The sequence below is a fragment of the Dryobates pubescens genome, chromosome 2, assembly GCF_014839835.1.
Source record: "Dryobates pubescens isolate bDryPub1 chromosome 2, bDryPub1.pri, whole genome shotgun sequence".
NCBI lineage: Eukaryota > Metazoa > Chordata > Aves > Piciformes > Picidae > Dryobates > Dryobates pubescens.
Window position 1 is genome coordinate 11,292,696 of NC_071613.1, and position 19,005 is coordinate 11,311,700.

General features: G+C 37.9%; 1 protein-coding gene across 1 annotated transcript in view; it reads right to left on the minus strand.

The window, feature by feature from the left end:
• Positions 1–10,094: 10,094 nt before the first annotated feature.
• Positions 10,095–19,005, minus strand: part of GPATCH2 (G-patch domain containing 2) — a 112,794-nt gene continuing 103,883 nt past the window's right edge. Inside the window, exon 10 of the mRNA XM_009900076.2 lies at positions 10,095–10,323. Coding sequence (XP_009898378.2) covers positions 10,154–10,323 — 170 coding nt within the window. The 3' untranslated portion in view covers positions 10,095–10,153. The remainder of the gene's footprint in view (positions 10,324–19,005) is intronic.

Consider the following 19,005-nt stretch of genomic DNA (forward strand, 5'->3'; position numbering starts at 1 on the left):
GAAAAAAAAATACTATTTGCTTTTAGGTAATCAGATTCTGTGGGATCTAATCCTATATCCTATTTATGGCTGTGCTAGCTATTCAAAATTAAAATGAACCTTTCATCCGTGTGTATCATAAATGGGCATTTATCAGGATTATATGATTTTGCAATCCATCTGAATATGTAACCAGAATTTGTTTTCTTTCCGTTTCACTATGTAATTACCATGCAACAATAACAAAAGTGACATGTTTGAAGAACAGATAAAATGCTGTAAATTGGCCAGTAATGGTGATATTTCCTCATCTTCTGAAAAACCCATTTATTCTCTCTCTCAACAAATCAAGGCATTGTCAGCCCATACTCATCTTGTGGCCAGAGGGGCCCTACCAATTTCTAGATGTAAGTGAATACTGGAATGCAGATGAGGGCTACTAACTAAAGCTTTCAACCCAGGCAGCTGGTCTTAGCTTGCCTCAATTTCTAAATCATCCATAATGGGGCCAAGACCTCCAAAGCACTAAAAAGAGCGAGCTGACATGCTGGACAAACTGTTAATTTTTTCCTGAAGAAGCTGCTATATTGCACATCTGTCACTGCTGTGCAGACAATTACTCACAGAGTGGAAAAAAATCTGCTGCTTGTTGCTAGTGCAGTTGTTAACAGGCGTAATGGAGAAACACAGGAGCATGAGAGCTGAGACAGGAAGGCTCCTCAGCCTTCTCCCTCCCTTTGTAAAGTTGCATTTAGAAATTAAAACATTTGAAAGCATCCAGGCTCCATGGCACACAGTCTGAATTGCTACAATTGAACCTATACCTTAAATCACTTGGTACTCTACAGCTAAATTTGAGGTGTAAGTTGCAAATGTTTTTGTACTCCAGCTACTAACGGCCCTGAAAAGCTGCCCCTCTAGATTCTTATGTTGCTCTGTAATACACATGGGTAAGATTCTCAGACATGGTCATGGCAAGGTGATAAACACAACGTGCAAGAGAGATTAGAATAAACCTACTGAAAGTGGTATTTTTCATGCTACATTTCTTAAATATCTATTAAAATTAACATGAAATTTGTAAAACATCCATGAATTTTAGCCTGAGGGGCTCTCAATGTATCATTAATAATTGTTCTGAGACAAGTAGAGAAAATGGTTGCCAGGGGTCCAAAGCGGGGTCTGCCAGGCAACCTGTGATTGGACCTGGAGAGCAGAAGGAGCTGAGCACAGGATCGACCACTCAGTGGATATGAAAACTAACCAGGTAGGGCCTCATTTCATAGTCATCCAAGCTGGCACTGGAATCCATAAAAATCACAACTTTCAAACTGCAATAGCCACACTACCTGGTATTAAATATTTAGTGTAAATTTGTACAACAGAGTGACCAAAGGCAGGCTGACCTACGGAATGAGTTGAATATCTTGATTATCAAATAGGCATACAAAATGATGAAAGCAGAATCATTAATGTTGGAAAAGACCTCCAAGATGACCAAGTCCAGCCATCAAGCAATAGTTTAAAAAAATCCACAATCACTACTCCAAATTTCCTGATGACAGGAAAACCTTGGAACAATAACCTGCTGCTGGTCTACAAGCTTTCCCCTCCTGGTTTAAGAGGTTACATGGCTCATGTGCTGACTGAAGGAGGCACCTGGTTCCAGGCCCAATTCTGCCAACCCTCACCTTTCTGAAGTCTTGACTTGGAAATCCTCCTCCTCCACCAATTAATAATTCCAAATACATAAATGAGTTAAGAAAATAAAAGATTACCTTCATGCTTCTTTCTCCCTTCCTCTGGCACAGGAACATTGTACACAAATGGGTGATATTTTCCAGGTAAAACTTGGCCAGACAATGCACAAGTGGAAGTGTTGGCTTTCAGCAAAAAAAATATGGTATTATGGGAGTTTCTCAGAAGATTGTATAGGACATGAACATAAGGCCTCATCTCAGGCTGAAACCAACAGAAAACTGCAAATCCAAACTGCAAGGAAGATGGGTTGATACCAGTTCAACAGCAGAACAGCAGCAGTGGACAGTCCTGGAGGAAAGGTCCATACTAGGGGAGACAGGGCAGGGTGACAAAAGATATCCTAATGTTCTGCAGGGAACCCATCAAGGAACACTCTTTTGCAGCACAGCAGATGAGGTCTGCCAACTGGAGGATGATTTACGCTCCTCAAATGTAGAAAACAACTCGAAAGTACAAAGTTGCAAGAGTAGATCACACCTATGGCATTTAGTGACACTACCTTATTGGAGAGAAACCAGAATCTACTTCAAATGTCAGGCACAGGACATAATGTGTCTGAGCTTAGCAGTCCATCAGCAGAAGCCTCTGCAATTCACTTGCCACTTATTGTAAACCAGTTGACTCAAAAAATTCCCAACCAAACCCAGCAAAATCTGAACACTTTCAGGAAAATTTCTGATACAAATATTTTTTTGTCACATTAAAATGACATCTCTTAAAATACAATAAAGCTTATGAAGGTGGGTTAAAAATCAAAATAGAGTAAGAGTGTATTTCAAAGTTGACTGTGGCAACAAAGGAACGGATTCTGCCCCTGCAGAAGATTTTAATATTTACTTGGACTGGTTGTGACAAATGGGTAAAAAATGCCACAGACAAGAAGGAAACCTCCAGCTGCACCTGCAGTGATAGCAATGTATGCGCCATCAGACTGGAAATTCCTCTGGAAATTCCAACTTCAAGTAATATCCAAAGTGATGAAATCTGGGAAAAAACCCACAACATTTTGATTTGCAGGGGACTGTGACCTTCCATGCCTCAAATTGCCACATGTGGTCAGACTTTCAGTTTTCCTTTTCTGTTTCTGGGTGGTTTAACTGCATTTCTCTAGCACACATAGGACCCAGGAGCCTGTGTTCTCTTGCTGTTAGCATCTTCTGTCACAAAGGACACAATCTCAGCCCATGGGACTACACTTATAAAATCCACAGTATCTGAAGAGAAGAATAACTGACTTGGAGTAGCTGGGAAATTTTGACCAAGCTAATATCCCCTTCTACCTACCATCGTGACCCTTACTTTTTCCTTCTCTTCAATATTTACCATGAGAAATAGCTGTTGAACGTGGCCCCACACGAACAAAAGGAGAGCTCTCATTCACTGTGCATTTCAGAAACTGCCTTTATCTGGGGAAATATCTTCAGATTATTTCTCTCTAAAGGTATTTTTTCAGAAACAATTAGGATCACAAAGGTAGTATATAAAGTGTCACAGAATTTTTCTATGGTTTGAAAAATAATTATCAGGTTATTTGCATTGTTAAACGTTAATTAGCTATGAATGGTAATTTTTTTTCCCCTTAACACTGCAATACTTCAATTTCTCATTACAAAATAATTTCAGCTCTATTAATTAGTTCTAACAGTAACTCATAGTAATGGATGACACCTTAAGTGAGCTATTAAATACAATTTACCACTGATTAGGAAGACAATGAAAAAAATCTGGGCAGGTTTACATAAAGACAGAATATGAAACAATACATTGCAGATTTATTCAGTTCTGTAGAAGCAACTCACCCTTTTTAAGTAATGTAGGCTCATCAGAATCAGAGGTTTTGTCACACTTCTGTGAGGGATGTGGGGTGAACATTTTAACAAATGGCCCAGCATTGAAGCTCATAACTATGTATGACACCGTGCCCTGTGGGGATCTGTATCTACACGCACATGTGTTTGTGTGGACACATTCAGACCTGACTTCATTTAGTCACCTACACACTAAAATGTACTCATTAAAGCTGAAAACCAAACATGTAGAAATGGACGAGCAAGGAGAAACCTGAGGTCCAGCACCAACAGTATGAGATACTTGAAAAGAAGTTTCAGAGTGGACAAGTGCAGAATAAGCTAAACTAACCAAGTTTGAAGGATTCTAAGTGGTAGATACATGAGAAGTTTACCTTACTTCAGGTACCAAACCCCTTAATATGTGTCAAAGATGGGTCAAAATGCTGAATCTGTTCTGCCAAACACTTCTAGATTTTTATTTTTTTTTAATTAGAGGAAGTATTACTTGGGACATTTACATTTTCCTTTGCATATTTCTGATGCACATTTCCCCCTATCTGCCCCCAGATTTCACAGATTTTAAATTTCTCATTGTATCATAGCCTTAGAAGTAATTTTTGATTCCTTCCTTTACCTATAATTCTTCCTTTTCTGCTATATCCTTTTTGAATTGAAAACATTAGTTTTTTTCTCCTCTTTTCACTCATTACTTTGGTGGAAGGAAATGCTACATAACACATACAGAATCAACTATCCAGTACTAGACTGACTCCCTGATGGTGTTGACTGTGGCCCAATCTAGTGTGAGTGGTTCAGGGTGCAGTACTCTGAGCACTGCAAAATGAAGATTCCAGGTTGAAATGGCACTCCGCCTCCTCACACTGCTGGGGTGCATGGTGTTTGGTAGTGAAAGGATGGACAGATTGACACTAACCACAAGCCAGTAAGTTAAGTTACAACAGCCAAAGAGGTGCTTTAAAGAAAGTCACTGCTGAAGGTGGGCCAGCACAACCCAGCAAAGGGGCAGCTGACTCCAGGGGTCTGTGGGAACTCTGATGCCATGGAAAGTTTAGGACCTGTATCTTTTACAGGCAATGAAGTTGAGGCCCCAGTCTGCAAACACTTGCACACATACTTATTTTTAGACCTATGTAGTACTTCACATCTTGAAGTCAATGGAGATATGTATGTGCAGAAAGTATCAGTATCACATATCTTCCAGTCTTTATTGTCTTGGGGCTACAGGAAAGGGCCAACAAATGAGCTTGCCCAGGCTAAAGAAATTTCAAAATTTCAGTGTAAAAATCTCTTATGGCTGATAAAGGCAGCAGCAGGTAGGGAGGTACTGAAAAGCAACTTCACTACACCCGTAGAAATGATGGAAAACTTTGAGTGATATCACTTAGCACATGCATGAGATTACACTTTAAGAGAGAAAACACTGCAGACCATGACTTATAACTAATGTAGGGTTACACTTTTCACAAAAATGGACAAATATTAAGGATGGAAAATAACACTAAGGACAAGGCACAATTAAACTGAGAATATCTATGACCAAATATTCTGAAAGACAATACTTTAATAAATTATTCACATAGTTAATAGGTGTAAATATATTACAATAAATCATACATTTCTCAGAGATTAATGGCTTACATTCACAGTTTCAGAAGACTCTCTGACATTTAAATTCATCATAAAAATACTGTAAGCAGTCAGGCCAAGAATCATACCTTCCTACAGATGGAACACCTCATATTAATTCAAAGCCTTTTTCATAGCTGTGAATAACCACATTTCTCATTATGTGGGAGACTGAGTTTACAAAATCTGACTAATTTGCAGCCTTTTACTTAAAGATTGAATATTCAACTACAAGTAATATACCAGCATGGTCAAAATATCTCCAATGTCTGTTTTGTTTTAGGACAAGGTAAGAGAATTGCAGTTCAAATGTTTTCACCAGGGTTACCTACTACCATTCAATCACTAAGCTTTCATTGTTTTTGTAAAATTCTCCCCAACAGCTTAAAGTACAGCTTAAAGTACATTTACCTTCAACAGTTTAATAGTCTTACTGGAGAAACTCTCCTACAGCTTAATATGCTGGTACAATTTTTACATAGATTTTTAGCAAAAATTGTCAGTTGAGATAAGCAGAACATCCATGCTGAAATGACTGAACCCCCTCCACATCTTCTGCTATAGAGGGACCATTACAAAACAAAACCAATGCAAAGTTAAAATCCTGTACCTGTAAAAAAACCCACACTGGACCACAATAAAACCTTTTCCAGAGAGAACTCAAAGCAAAACCAAGTAGCAAGCTTTAAAAATGCTATTTTATCTTTCAACATTTTATATTAGCTTACAACTGGACTACAGGTCAATAAACAAACAATTTGGACTGTGTTTGGAGACTGAACACACACATACACACAATGCCTTTAGGTCTGGGGCTCTATTGTGGGTAACTCAGTTATGCAATTGCTGTGTGTTAACTACACACAACTACTGACAACTCTGCTAGGAACCAAAGTCTAATTAACAAGTCTCTTGACTTTAAAGTAAGGGGGAAGAGATCCTCATTTCTGATATGCCTTTACTGAAGCTGCCCTGAGAGCACAGGGAGACGAAAAGCAAAATAAACCAAAGTTTGGGTGAGTTCTTGGCAGAAGAGTTTTGGAGAACTGTTTGTAGAGAAAGCACAAGGTCCTGTCACAGTCATCAATGTATACATATAAGAGTGAAGAGAACTTGTATTTAAACATCTAGAAGAATATGGTAACAAAAGCACTGCAAACATGCTAAAAAAGGTATTTCCTGATGTTGTGGTGTAACCTTTTCAGCTGGATAATAATAACCTAGCAAAGAAGCACTAGTAAAAAGGCACATACAAGGCTGTATAATAGCTTTAGCTTAATATGCATCTGCTTGGTACAAGATATTAGCAACCTTAATTATATTCTAAGAAACAGCATGTTTTTGTACTCACCTGTGCCATAATGATGCTATTAAAAGGGGCAGTTTAATGAAAAGAACACACAAAACCCATGAAGAAGAGAATCTGTTTTATTTTATCTTGCATTTGTGTATTAAAGCAAAGCACTCTATACATATTATTTAGCTATTTACTGCCATTCTACACCCATTATTGACCTAATTGCAGAAAGACAAATGCAGGGACAAACTTGTTAACATGAGCATACTGCTAATGCTTCTCCAACTTTGACAAATACTTATTTTAAAATAAGAAACTGCTCGTGAGTTTCTTTTGTCAACAGTTAATGGCTCAATTCACAGAACTTCGAGACACCATGGAGCATGTAGCAGAATGTAAGGCTGATCATATGTAATGTCTCTTCCCAAAACATCCTGCAGAGGAAGAATATTATGGCAACAGCTGAGCTACTGATTAATCAAACATCTAAATGGAAGGAATCTGTCAAGTGATGAATAGTAACTTTTAGATACAAGACTATCCCATATTTTTCAGTGTAGGCAAAATGCCTTCAGTGTCACAGCTGCTAAGAATTATTATCTGAAAACACTTGTATATGTATTTTAAAATAATGTGAGCCAGCTTTATAGCAAGTATTATAGTATGACTGCAAGACAGGTATGTGAAAAACCTGAAGAAAAAAACCCCAATAAATCCAAGTACTTTGACCTGTTTCAAAGCCAACTAATAGAGATGTCTTAGAAGAGAAAAAAAAATGAAGAATTTTTGTTTTCTTTCTAGTTATAAATGTACAAAATCACACTACTGGAGTATATTTAAAAACACTCCTATGAGATCTGGAAAAACAAATTAAATGATAATGAAATTTACTGACGTAAAATAAAATGTCTCAAAACACTATGTTAAAATACTTTAATGTATCATTTTGTTTTGTTTTGTTTTTTAAACAGCTCCTGACAGATAAAAGTTGACTGTCAGCTGTGGCACCTATGAGAATACCTGCTGGAAAACAGACAAAGTGTTATCTATTTCTATAGGAAAATAAATCTAATAGTTTCTCACTAATAAATTGATTTAAAACAAAAAGCTGTAAGATTCCCAAACAGAGTAAATAGTTCTTCCATTGTGGTTGTTTACTAGGTTGGCTGCTTCACTCTGTCAGAATGGATGAATACAGAACTGAAAGGGCTATAGAAGGTTTTTCTCAACACATATGCATTATTTCCCTCCTTTTCCCCCCTCCCCCCCAACAGGAAACACTTTCAAGTACTTTTGGGGCTGCAGACCAGTTGCTGCAGTAAATTGTACAGAAATATTTCATACAGGTGTTATATGTACCATGCTTGGAATTTACAGCCTGAGATATGTAGGTGTTGCAACCAAGGCAGTACAAGGGAATTGTGACAGAGAATAAATACTCCTTTACATTTTTTGCAAACACAGCTAGAACAACTAGAACTTAAAGATTCCCTTTGACCATTCACACTGTGGAAATGATTTTCAGGAGCTTTTGATTGTTGTGTACAATACAAAGGGGTCCTTAAAAGTCACTTGCTCTCAGTAGCACACTGGATTGAAAGAACAGGAATGTGTCACATACATTCACTATTGTAACACTTACATGAGTGGGCACCTTTGTTAGCTGCAGAATTCCAGAATCTCAGCCCTTTGCAATTACGTGGCCCTGAAATTCTTTGAATATGGAATGTATTCAACTCAGTTTAATTGTGCAAGAGATATCTGTAGTGACAGCTCACATTATGCTGTGCCCCAAAACCCTTCCAATAAAAAGTGTGTGTGTTGATTATAAATCCCAAGTCTCTTTAAAATGTCTTATAATTTCAAAAAGCAAAACCACACAATCATATCAAGTATTTAAACAGCAATAAATAATTCTCCTGAAACTCAGGGAATATGTGCATTCAGTTATCATTAAAAACAGTATCAGGTACCAACCTTTTACTCTACACTATGTGTATGGCGAAACGTTGCTCCCAAACAAGCGGTATTCTCAGCAGAAAGCACAAGCATTTCTTTTAAGCAAATTCAGTGCTATAATGCTGCTACTTCTTCTTTCCCTAGTATTCTTTTCTGTAAAAATATGTTAAGTTGAGGGAAAGTAAAATAAAACCACTTCTTAAAATTAATCCCTGTGTTTCAGTAACCTGAAGAAAGCTGGGCTCTTTTTATTCTAAGGAAATGTATTTGCAAATGTCTGGAAGCAAGCATTTTTCTCTACAGTTTGGGAACAGAAGAAGATGACCCTCCTCTTGAAGGGAAAAAAAACCCCAAGACTGAAGAATGAAAACCTGTTCCCTCTGCAGTCAGGGTAAATATTGCCAGCTGCTACAGGAGTGTGTGAGGAGAGGGACAAGATTTCCGCCTTGGCCTGTTTCCTTCATCCCTATCATTTAATTTTAAAGTAGAATTTGTTTTATATTGCAGACCAATAAGTACCCTAGGAGCTTGATTGGTTGGTGCTTAATGAAATTGCTTCTGCTGACATTAGATACATTAGGATACTGATTAAAACACTTAATGATCTCTCTTGATTTTAAATTGCTAGCTTAGATTTGCGAGATGCCATCAAAGTATCTTTTTTCCCTTCCTTTCCTTCACCCTAATCCTGCTTCTCCTTGCCCTTTTTCTGTTCATGATCCTTAAAGGTTGTGGCTCATTGGCACCGGCACGATCACAAACCAAATGATAACACCATGTTGAACACTGCATTGTTTAAAATATGTCCAAACGCAGAATATAAACACTGAAAGACAGTCATCTTTAAAATACAATTTCCTGGTTCAAAGCTCAAACTGTTCTTAAATGTGGAAACACTGAGGATTATGAATATAAAGAGAAATCCAAAGTCAGAATAAACTTTAACCTTTTAAAATACTTGCTGAAAAAAGATAATCCTGTAAATGTAAAAACAAGTACAAAAGCTTAACTTTTGAGTCTGAATGTGGGAGACAGTGATACATTGCCAGATAATGGTGTTGGAACAGCATTCCTATGACAACAAAACCATTTGTCATGCTCTTATACAAAATTGCATACCATATCATCTTCCAGTGGCAAAACTGTATCTTTTATGGGCAAAATGACATCTTATCCTCAAATACTGTTAAACACTAGAAATGCCAGGTTTGGAAACTCTGCCTGAAAAGAAGGAAAACACAATAGCTGCAAAAAAGTACTATTTTCCTTGAGAAATCTTAACCAAGGCTCTCAAGATGAAATTATGCTTAAACAAAAATAATTTGCTTATATACTAAAACTTGCTATGTCAGAAGCTTCTATGAAAACGAAGTCAATGTACTGAATTTTATGCTTAATACAAACTGTAAGACCACAGGAAAAAAAAATCCAAACAAACAAGTAGAAGTTTTTGTATATTTTAGCACCATCATAAAGTTGGACTTGTACGCCAGTTCTGTCGTTGGGGCTGTACCTTGCAGCTGCTGTAGCTAATGTGAAGCACATTGACTTCAGTGATCTTTGAGAGAAGAATAACTGGATTTGCTGACCACAACAAATAATATGTTTGATTTTTTTTTAAAATTTCCTCTTTTTCTTTTTTTTTTTTCTTTTTTCCCCCTTGTCTTTTTAAAATGAACATTGAGCTTTATTTGTGTTGGGCAGCCAGAGTGCATTTCTGTCAGCTAAATCCAAGTCCGAGTCCTTTTGGTCTCTGGATGGCTCGTATTGGCTCTGCTATTCCTTTGCCGTCTGGTCCGAGGCCAGTGCCAGGGGTCCAGCCCATGCTCTGAAGCATTCTGTTTCCAATGTTGTTTTCTGGGATTGGTTGGGTGTTTTCACCTACAAACCCTGAGATTAAAGAAACACACAGCATTAATCAGCACTGCCTGCCATGTGGGGAAGAGCAGGATAATCTCCCTTAAAGCTTTAAACCTTCTTATTCTCCTAATTCATCTAATAGGTTGCTAGAACAGCCTGTCTTTGCACATATTGACCTCCTGACTTCATATGATTCTAAATAATACAGTCTTATGCTTTGCTTTATTTTTAATGTTTTCAAAGACTCAGCTTTTAAGTATGACAAATATTGTCACAGATCTTTTATATTCCAGTACAGTGGATTTTACCTCACTCTCAAAGAACAGGCACTACTTTGCACAAGTCTACAGCAAGATTACCTGAATTTCTTTGTCCTATACTTAGTAAGTTGAGGCATATCAATGTAACACAACCGCCTTGCCATTCTTAGCAATATTGACCACGCTCAAGATCTCTTTCCATGAAGCACAATAAATAATTTCTGATTAAACAATTACAGGTGTTACAATACCAGCCCAGGGAAGTGGTCTACTATTCTGAAATTCAGCTATATCTTTACTCAGTTTCTGTTTTACAGAGCACTGTAAGAAACATTTGATACATTCAAGTTTACTTTTGGTATTTTCAAAGCCATTGTAAGTGTTGTTTACATTTTTCTCCCCACACCATCAATATGTCTGAGAAAAGCTGCACACCTACTTCAGAAAAGATCATCAGAATTTCAAATGTTACTATAACAGATAAAAACAAAGTTGTTTATTTCAGCTCATCAACCAAACTCCTCAAGCTAGAGTTTGGAGAGGAGATGTGGATGAGCCTTCCCATATAGAACTGTTTTGCATGAGGGATACAAATGATATTCACTTCAAGAGTCTGCACAAAAGCCCTTATGAAGTTACACCATACAAACAATTTTTAAAAGTACTGAAGTTTGTGACTTAATATATGCATGTAGGCAGCTAGATTGTGTTCAGATTTGGTGAACATCTCCACACCACTGACAACAGACTGCCCCCCACCTTGTGTCCAGCTTCAAAATACAATCTGTTTAACTTTCCACCTATTTATTCTGGCATGCTACCTTCCTCCCCCTCCCCCCCCACCTCTTTCTGTAGAAGGAGATGGTGTTTTTGTGTTTTTTGGAGACTACATTGTCATCAAACAAGAATTTACCATTCAGAAGCAGCTGGCTCATCATTACATTAACTTAGTAACCAAGAACACAGAAAAAGTGAAACATGCACTTCTGAAAAGCCTCATTTATCTGTCACACACACACACACACACGAAACTCCAAAGCTCCACACTAGAAACTTGCACACACAGGGAGAGAACTTAAAAATGAGAGGTGCACATAAAGAAAAAAAAGAAGTATGATTTTGATGATAAATTTACAGCACTCCAGCATTACTACTACAGACAGGTTCATATTCAGTAAAATGCTGGCTACATAAAAGGCAGACAGCTTCCTAGTATCTCAGTTCCTGAGTCAAAGAAGAAGGGAAATGCACTGAGAGAAGGCATCCTTTAACACTGGTTTGAAGCTATGCTTAATGCTAGGCTTAAAATAAAGCCTTTTAAGTCAGAAGCCTCCAGTACCCAAGAGAATTCCTCTTGAACTGACCAGCACAAAATTCAATGTCCAAGATTTTCTTTCTTTTCAGGCCCCCACAGGCAGAGGCAATTTTCATACAGACAAGTCCCTGACACTGCCTGGCATACACAACACGGGCTTTTCAACCTTCTTAGTTATACTTTCCAGCTCAAAAAAAGGGAAAGAAGAAAGGCTACCATCCAACAAAAGTTCTGGTACACCTTGAAGGTAAAATCCTGGAAGCGAGTTCTGGTCCATTTTTCATAACAAGTGATGGTAAGAAATGAAGCATTGCTCCAATGATTTTCTGTGGAACAATTAAGGGGGAAACTTAAAAGGGAAGAAAGATACAACGGATCTGACAAGCAGGAAAGAGCAGAAAAGAGATTATTTCAAAAGATCTAAAACTGAAAATATTAAACCATACATAATGTTGCTTAGGCAAAGACAGCAATGCTGCTGGTATGGTATGCAAGGCACAGCCTGAGACAATGCAAGCAGCTTTTTCTTAGCCTGTTTGGGGAAAAAAACCCACCACAGATCTTTTGCTGTAACAGATGTATCTTTCTATACAAATTTCAGTTCTCAAGACATCCAGAGCAACCTCACAAAAATTCATACATGCAGGAACAATCCATACCCTGAAATTTAATAAAGCAATGTTTCTATTTTTAATACTTTGAAGTTGTACTGTTCTGGTTTTTTTTCCACTGTAACTGATAGGATAATTGAAATAATCTTTGTCTTTAGATACATATAAGTGCTTCTAGAATGTATGCTATTTTTCCCTCCACTGCAGATACTTTTCTTTCTTGTGTTAGAAGACTGAAACATCTTTCTAGGAGTCCTGTTTTATTCTCATGCATCCCCAGATTAAAGAAACAAACCAAATAAAAAACTGTGCAGAAGCCACCACAAACTTGGCTTCACAACCCACTTTTTGGAAAGCAATCAAATAGTATATACTGTCCAAGGGATAATGTGTTTGGAGGCTCTGTATTCCAGCAAGAATAAGGCAAAACCAAAATCCCAACCAACTTGGCTATATTACTGATTGGCTAATTATTCCTTCTTGCAAATGAGGTGAAGATGGATAGCTTTTAATTGTTAAAAATACTTAACATATGGCAGTAATCTATAGAATAGAATAGAATAGAATAGAATAGAATAGAATAGAATAGAATTAACCAGGTTGGAAGAGACCATGGCACCAAGCACCCCATCAAGTCTCCTCCTAAACACGTCCAGTGATGGTGACTTCACCACCTCCCCGGGCAGCCCATGATCTTTTTTATATAAATACTATCTCTATCTGCCTTCAATATTCCTAAAAATTCTACCCATAACTTGAAAAATGTATCTGTAAGGCAATATATTTTGAAATCAGAAGAATATCGACAGTGGCCATTCCCTTTTTCTCCATTCCACAATGAATCAGCAATTGGAAAAAAAAAATTACAAAAAATTGCATTGCTGATTGACTGTAGGATGGGAGAGAGCTCTTGAAAATCCTGCTACACTGTGTACTATTCCCCTGACCCCCATTCCTGTGCTTTGGGCTTTTATTTTCTAATTAAAAGCAGTAATTGTCCTTGCAACATTCATCTTCAAGTTCAGTTTTCAATTCATGCCTATGGCACTTCTTGGACTAGCCAGTAGGGCCTGTTAGATAGAATGGTCCAAACACAATGGCCTTGAAAATGGCTATACTTCCTCTGGGACATGTTCAGTCTTGACCCACCCAGAAGCAAAAGCAAAATCAACCCACTGATCTGTCCCACAAACCCCATTTTTTAGAAAAAATTATTGCTCTGTGAGGCTTTATGGGTTTCCAGGAGTTACAAGAAAGTTCCTGTATTAATAATTTGTAGGAATCTCCTGTGCAGAGACTTTTCTGTCTCCAGAATGAAAATGTTTTTAGCAACCATAGCAACATGGTGCTTCCTGAACTATTAGATGAGTGGTCTGCACGTAGAAGCAGTTGCCATTACACAAGTGAGAAGCAGTAACTCCTCACTTGTGTAATGGCAAGTGCTGAAAAAGGCAAAACACCCTCACTTATGTTCCTTCTCTTTGCAGTGCTTGCCAATTGAAATAAAAAACCCAACCCAAACAGGCCAATCCTCAAACATTTATGTATATGAACGGGCACTTCAAGGTCTACACGTATTATGCATATGACCTTACATACAAAGAATATGAAACCTATGAGTAGGAAGGAGCAAAACAGGGAACCAAAAACAAAGGGAAAAAAAAATCACCACATTAATTTAATTTTGGTATGATATTTATGACAGCACTAAAGGCAGATTTCAATGAAAAATAAGGGTATGTAATTTTTTAACAGCTGTTGAGACAGGTATGTCCCGGTTAAACAGTACACTAGCATTCAGTGCCATACCCTTGATTTTACAGTGATTGCCATGAATTAATTTAATTCCATCTGTAAGCTAAAATCAGATCAGAGGTCTAATGCTGCTGCAGGCTCCACATCTGTTTAATCATTTTTGGATACAACAGCTTGCGAAAGTTCAGGTTTTAAATTTGCTTCGTATTTAAGAAACAATATTACACCAGCGTACAACGTCTTCAGCAGGAAAAAAAAGTGAGCCTAAGCATGGTTTTGATCTGACAGATCCACTTTATTTGCAAAATGCTTCTAGAAAATGAAAAGCTCACCAATTACATTATAGTTTATTATAGAATAATGAAAGAACTGTGACTCTGTATACCACTACTGTGACAACACTTATGTGGATGATCCAACTGCTGGATAATATCAACTAACATCAGGGATGTTTAGTTTATATCGGGGTGAGTAATTCACAGTGCAGAGAGGTTCAATGTGTTAAACAACCCTTATTTAAGAAAATGTTAAAAAACGAAAGAAAATACCCCCCCTCAGCTGTAAGAAACAAATGAAGGCATATTGAAGTAATTTAATCTCTGGCCACTGAGCTATTTTTGATGTTAAGAAAACTGGGTTTTAAACAGTTCTGAGAAAATGATACTGTATATAAATACAGTTTTTGGCCTTTCATCTTTCTTTTATATGATTAAGACTTGTGAGCAGAACAGTGATACCTTTGCAGTGCATACCACAACTATTATTTCCTCTTCTATCGCTCCCAGCAGCCTTAAATCCTTTAAATCCTTTCCTAGAAGGATCTCTTTTTGCTTGGGTAATTTTTGCAATACGTGGCCTGCTAACCCTTACCCCCTACCCTGGATCTCACTTATGTCTATCACAGCAGAGTCAGTCTTTCTACCTCAAATCTTCCAAGGAGCATTGTGGATGGTAATTCACTTGCGTAATTGGCTCAAGAGATGAAAATCTTGTATCTGCCTCTCTTAGCCACTAATCTATCCAGCTGACTGCAAGCCTAATTGGCAGCTTGTTTAGTAATTTGGCTCCTAAAGTGTTGTATTGATGTTGGATAAACAGCCAATGGAAGGAGAAACGATACATGCTGCTTCACTTTAAAAGCTAGTGCACTTTCCCCCTCATTTTCTGAAAGCATTTAATATTCCATCTTCTTTTTCTGACTCCTCAATAGCCAGAGGAGTAGGGACTGATCCTGATGCACAAGACAATTTTACAAGGATTGCTATCAGAAGAACACATTGCTGTAGTATAGCCTTTTTATGCCAGCTCTCTCTTAACTAGCAAAATGGGAAATCAGACTGCCTAGATGCTTATATTCTTTAAACTGTTTTGGATAATTACAGAATCAGCATCATGAGCATAGCCGACAGCCATGCTGTGCCTACACAGCATAGTATGGCTGTACAGCCAAAAAACCCCAACAACAAACCAGTTATGAAAACACTGTATTTGAGACTGCATGTTTATACCAGACTGTCATACATCCCTCACACTGAGCTATCTAAGACTGTGTCTACAGAATAACCTTAGAATGACTGTAATTCAGTTGAGTCTGCTTGCACTGTATTTCATTCTAGCAAGCAGAGATATAAAAACAGCACAGAGGACAGAGCTATAACTTTAGTAGGTGTTGGAAACCTCCATACTTACCCAGCATTCATAGCAGAGTTTTGTTAGTGCCTGCACTGCCACAGTTCCATTCTTACTGTCCTAATGCAAGGGGTATTAAAGGAATCACTGCATAATTGTGGCATGGGCAAATGCATTCTTTCTCGCAACACGGACCCTAGATTTAAATAAATTTTCCACTCTCCTGAACACACAAACATACATCCACAGACTGATGAAAACTGAGACAATGAACTTTAGGTCCAATTGGTCACCTGCTATCACAGATCACTTGGAAATGGATTTGCAGGTGCACTTCTCCTTCCAGGCCTAATTGGACTACACTGTGTGCAAAATGTGACTTCATACTCATTCAGTCTTTACTACTATTAAAACTGGTTGAGAGGAGTAGGAATTATTAGATTTACCCCACTCCAAGGGGCATCCCTTGAATACCCACAACTGTCTGTCCACTTGGGTCCAAAGGAAGTTGGTTTTACATTCTGTCTAAGCTGACAGAAAGACCGTCACAAACCAGCATTTTGGAAGAAGTATTCTCACTGGAGACTATTTCCAAGTACCGGTCAAATCCCTTGAACATCAGCAGAGTTGCTCCCTTCTTACAAGCATTCCCTGACTTTTACAAAAAAGATTTGTAACCTAAGACTCAAAAACCCAGAGGGAAAGAATTTAGATCACAGTAATACTCTCAAAACAGATACTGTGGTTATTGCTAATTTCAGCAGAATGATCAAATTGATATTAGGACTATGCACATCACTGTAGTGCTACCTGACATGCCTGGTTTAGCCTTTTTTGAGCAGAAATTTCTTGTATATTAAGGACACTCTCATTAGTGATATTCTCTGTTATGCTGGTTTTCTTGAGAGTGAAGTCCAAAACCATCCATAGAATCATACAATAGCTCATTTTCGAAGGGACCCATAAGGAGGATCATTGAGTCCCACTTTCAGTGCAGGCAATCTTAAAGGTTTTCACAACCACAAACTGTGACCTTTGGAATAACTCCCAGAGTAATTTGGGGAAGTATTTTTGAACCTTCCACATAACAGAAGATGACAGCATTTAGAAAAGACAGGTACAGTCATATTATATCAACCTGAAGGTTTCTTCTTGACTTTATATTGGTTGTGTGTAGAGCCTGAAAATACTGTCTTCTCTCTAGATCACAAGAAATCCTTTAGGAGATCCTCAGTATAAGCCTGGTTCTTGTTGCACTATGGATCTCATCTTCTGAAGTTTGTTACTGAACTCTCCTTATTACTCTAGTGTTTATATATAAGCAGCTCAGCCTGAACCAATAACCTCAAGCTCAACATGAAAAATCTTTTACTCTGAAAGGACAGCAGTTTCCAACACTGGATGGCACTCTGTGATCTTTTAATTTTTGAACTGATTCAGTGAGACAACATTGTAGGAGAAAAAAAGAAACAGAAAGGAGTCTCTAAACATTAATGTCCTAAAGAAACCAACCAGCTAACAAAAAAGAGTATCCTCAGGCTCAATAATCAAGCACCTGAAAGGACTTCGGAAGACTAAGCATAAGAAATGGTGCCATGCACTACAGGGCAGCATTCCCGACACACACCGACATTGTATCACCCTATGACAGTGGATTTCTGTTTATGGAGCTGTACCTTTAGCATATAGAAAAGCAGTGAATCAAGCTAAAAAGGAAACAGGCATAATAATACAGTGTCCAGAGTTTTAGAAATACATTGCCAGTTCATCCACAGTTCATCCACACTAAAGTCTACTCTTTCTCTGCAACTACCTCACTAAGTTGACCTTCACCACAAACTCAGCCTTGGCCACCTCTGTTATCACAGTGTAATCACAATCTTTTTCAAATCCTCATTTTGGTACTGCAGATATTCAGGTCTGATTTTTAATCACTGACACATTAAGCATCAGCAAAATAGTTTGCTTAGCTGTTCCGTTAGCAATTTTTAAAAAGGAATGAAAACATGTACCCTTTTGATTACCTTGTTAAAGTGAGTCATGATGGCATTATAGCAGTGCTCAGTATTTCTGCTCTAATTAAGAATCTGTCATATTTTTCATTAAAACACATTCTTTAAAATGAGACTTTTAACTTGGTCATTTCAATCAGTACCAGCTTGAAGTGTAGCATGCAACTAGATAAAGAAAATGACATCTGAAATTTGCTTTTGCAAATTATTAGCTGAAGTGCTCATAAGGATGCAGAATAATTTATATATTTTATATGCACACTCACTGTATTTTAAGTACAAAATAGATTTCTCTTTTATTTGTTGCAGATTTTTAATGCTGCTTCAAACTGTGCACCATTGCTACGTAAACATCAGAGCAAAAGACCATTTACAAATAGAATTAAATGGCTGTCTACAAGGCACACAACAAAACATTTTTTCTTTTGAATCAAACTTTCTACATTTGTAAAGTAGCACCCCAACATTCCAGATTTAGAGGTTTCTTAGTCAAAAAAACAAAAAAAACCCACAGAATCTACAAGGTCTTGGAGATTTAACAGCAGCTGATTGAGAAGAAGATGACAAGAAGCAGTAGGAAACAACTGGGGTAAATAGGTATTCATAGAATGGCCTAGGTTGGAAGGGACCATCTACTCCAACCTCCCGACCATGGGCAGGGACACCCCACAACCAGACTCTGCTACTCAAGGTCTCATCCAACCTGGTCTTGAACTTACCTAGAGAGGAGATATCCATAACCTCTCTGGGCAACATATTTCAGAGTCTCACCACCCTTGTACTGAAGAATTTCTTCCTAAGATTCAGTCTAAACCTCTTCTCCTTCAGCTTCTCCTTCACCTTCCCCCTTGTCCTATCACTAGACACCCCTATGAAAAGGCCCTCTCCAGCCTTCCTGCAGGATACAATCAGGTATTGGAAAGCAGTTCTAAGTTCTTCCCAGAGTATTCTCTTCTCTGGACTGAACAACCCCAGCTTTCTCAGCCTATCGTCACAGCAGAGGTGCTCCAGCCCTTGGATCATCTTTGTAGCCCTCCTCTGGATTTGCTCCAACAGCTCTGTGTCCTTATGATGGGGATACCAGAACTGGACACATTAGTAGAGGTTAGATATGAGACTTAAATTAGGTA